This window comes from Merops nubicus, unplaced genomic scaffold (genome assembly GCF_000691845.1).
Source record: "Merops nubicus isolate BGI_N331 unplaced genomic scaffold, ASM69184v1 scaffold674, whole genome shotgun sequence".
NCBI classification, from domain to species: Eukaryota; Metazoa; Chordata; class Aves; order Coraciiformes; family Meropidae; genus Merops; species Merops nubicus.
The window spans coordinates 1-2,997 of NW_008604621.1; the positions used below are offsets into that span (position 1 = coordinate 1).

The window sequence follows — 2,997 nt, forward strand, 5'->3', positions numbered from 1 at the left end:
CTACATGAAGGCCAGGCCCTTCCCTGACGGCTTGGCCGAGGACATCGACAAGGGCGAGGTCTCTGCCCGCCAGGAGCTGAAGCAGCGAGCTCGGTACCTGGCCGAGAAGTACGAGTGGGACGTCACCGAAGCCAGGAAGATCTGGTGCTTTGGTCCCGACGGCACCGGCCCCAACATCCTCACCGACATCACCAAGGGGGTGCAGTACCTCAACGAGATCAAGGACAGCGTGGTGGCTGGCTTCCAGTGGGCAACGAAGGAGGTGAGGGCAGTGGCCAGGCTGGGATTGCCCTGGGGCTGTCGCCCCTCGTGTGTCTTTCCAAAGACACCGTGGAGGAGCTGTCCCAGTGTGATGTGGTTGTGGGTTGAGAAGCATCCATATAAAATGAAGGTGCTTGGAGAAGCTTTGGTGAGGATCTACCCCTTTATTAATTTTTTTGACAGCCAGTCAGGAGTTGGCTCTAAAATGAGTTGACAGACCAGGGAACAGCAACAGGAGAGCAATTATTTTCCTGTTTGCTTGTTTAAAGTTCCTTTCAGTCAGAAGGTGATGGTACCACCACGCCAGCAGCTTGCATTTTGTCTCAGTAATAAGAAAAACTACTGTTCTGGCCAAACACTTGGGTTGTAACACCATAAATGTGTGTCAGCACTTCTGCTGGTGTGAATTCTGGAGATGTTGCTTTGAGGGTATTGGTGTGAATGGCTGCAGGATCTGAAGCCTTCCCAGAGGAGCCACCATGGTGGCTTGGAGGCAGGAGCAGCTGGTTCTTGGGTCATAGGCCAGGACAATGTCTCACCAAGTGCCTCCTTGGTGTGGCGGGCAGGCTTCTGTCCTCCCTGCTCTGGGACCTGCTTCCACTGTGGGACCAGAGCCTTCTGGTGGGGGAGGATCTGCCACCTCTGGGCCGTGTTTGACCCCTCCTCTGCCCCACAGGGGGTCCTGTGTGAGGAGAACATGCGGGCGGTGCGTTTCGACGTGCACGACGTCACCCTGCACGCCGACGCCATCCACCGTGGAGGGGGACAGATCATCCCCACGGCCAGGAGGTGCCTCTACGCCTGCGTCCTCACCGCCCAGCCCCGCCTCATGGAGCCCATCTACCTGGTGGAGATCCAGGTGAGGAACCTCTGCTCAGCCCAGATGATCCCGGGTGAGGAAGATGGAGGTGGATGGTTTGAGGTCCTGACCCCTCTTCTCTCTCTCTCTCTCTTGCAGTGCCCAGTGCAGGTGGTGGGTGGCATCTATGGTGTGCTGAACAGGAAACGTGGCCACGTGTTTGAGGAGACCCAGGTGGCTGGAACCCCCATGTTCGTGGTCAAGGCCTACCTGCCTGTCAACGAGTCCTTTGGTGAGTGCTGGGCCTGGGCTGAGGCAGCTCTTGGGAAAGTGAGACCAATCCTGGGCAGGGAGGAGATCCTTGGTGTCCAGATCTCAATCATGATTGTAGGCTAGTTCAGGTTGGAAGAGACCTTTCAGATTGAGTCTCAACCATCCCCCAGCACTGCCAGGTCCCCACTGCCCCGTGTCCCTCAGCACCACATCTCCATGGCTTGGAAACCCCTCCAGAGTTGGGGACTCCTTGGACAGGCCTGGACAAGCCCTTTTTGGGAAATACATTTTCCTTCATGACCCCACTTCCCTGGGCAGCCTGGCACAGACCTGAACATCCCTTGTGGGAAAGAAATTGTTCCTGAGGGCCAACCTCAACCTCCCCTGGGGCAACTTGAGGCTGTTTCCTCTTGTCCTGTCACTTGCTCCTTGGGGAAAGAGACTCACATCACAGAGGGGTTCAGGTTGGAAGGGAGCTTTCAGGGTCATCTAGTCCAATCCCCCTGCAGGGAGCAGGGACATCACCAACTAGAGCAGGTTGCTCAGAGCCCCGGCCAACCTCACCTGGAATGGTTCCAGGGATGGGGCATCAACCACCTCTCTGGGCAGCATAAGCCAGGTTCTTGCCACCCTCAGTGTCAAAAATGTTCCTGCTCTCTAGTTAAATCTCCCTCTTTGAGTTGAACACCAGCACAGCTTGTTGGGACAGGACAAGGGGTGATGGACTGTCCCCATCTTGCAGACACCCTTAGCCTGCAGTGAGATCTCTGGATCCTGTGGTTGACATCTCCACAGGCTTTTTTAGCTGCTGTGTTGTCTTCCTCCACTCTGGGTGGCGAGCTGGCCTGTGGATGATGCTACACGGTGCTCGCTCCCCTTCCTCCTCCAACCCTCTCCTCTTCCTCGCAGGTTTCACAGCAGATTTGAGGTCCAACACGGGGGGCCAGGCTTTCCCCCAGTGTGTCTTCGACCACTGGCAGATCCTGCCCGGGGACCCCTTCGACAGCGCCAGCCGCCCCTGCCAGGTGGTGGCCGAGACCCGCAAGCGCAAAGGCCTCAAGGAAGGAATCCCTGCCCTCGACAACTTCCTGGACAAACTCTAATCCAACCCGTTGGACTCTGAAGGGGAAGGGTGTGGGGGTGAAATGAAAAATAAAATTAAAAAAAAAACCAACTCAATTAATTAATTAGCCCATGCTGAAGGGTAGACAGGCCCTGTGAGCACCATCTCTGCATCGTTAATTGGTTTCGTAGCCGTTTGGAGACTTGAAAATGAGGAGAAATGAGTTTAAAAAAAAGCCTTATAGGTTTCTGTGTTGCACATGACTCATCTTTGCCATTGTAACTAAAACATTTCCACTAGGTTTGCCCAATTCTGTATTTATTTGACATGGAAACGTTGTGGGGAAGGGGTAAAGGGGGGGGAGCGCTCTTCTTTCTCCTTAAAAAAGCATCAATCGAGTATAAAACAATAAGTGAGGGGGTGGGGAACTCGCCCAGCAGTGTGACTCGTGCCCATCGCCGCCTGTATTAGTGCCACTGGAATTAATAATTAAAAAGAGAAATAAAATAAAAAAAATTGATGGAACGAGTTTGATGATTTGAGGCCTATCCCAGGGCAGCGCCCCCTGCCGGCCGGGAGGAGGAATAGGCGTTGAGGGGTG

General features: G+C 54.6%; 1 protein-coding gene across 1 annotated transcript; it reads left to right on the plus strand.

Annotated features, from left to right (window-relative positions):
- Positions 1 to 4: 4 nt before the first annotated feature.
- Positions 5 to 2,436, plus strand: LOC103771730 (elongation factor 2-like; the record flags this gene model as incomplete). Its single annotated transcript, XM_008939035.1, has 4 exons — positions 5 to 262; positions 938 to 1,120; positions 1,220 to 1,352; positions 2,243 to 2,436. Coding segments are annotated over 4 exons (768 nt in total), but the record flags the coding sequence as incomplete, so codon positions are not given.
- Positions 2,437 to 2,997: the final 561 nt, after the last annotated feature.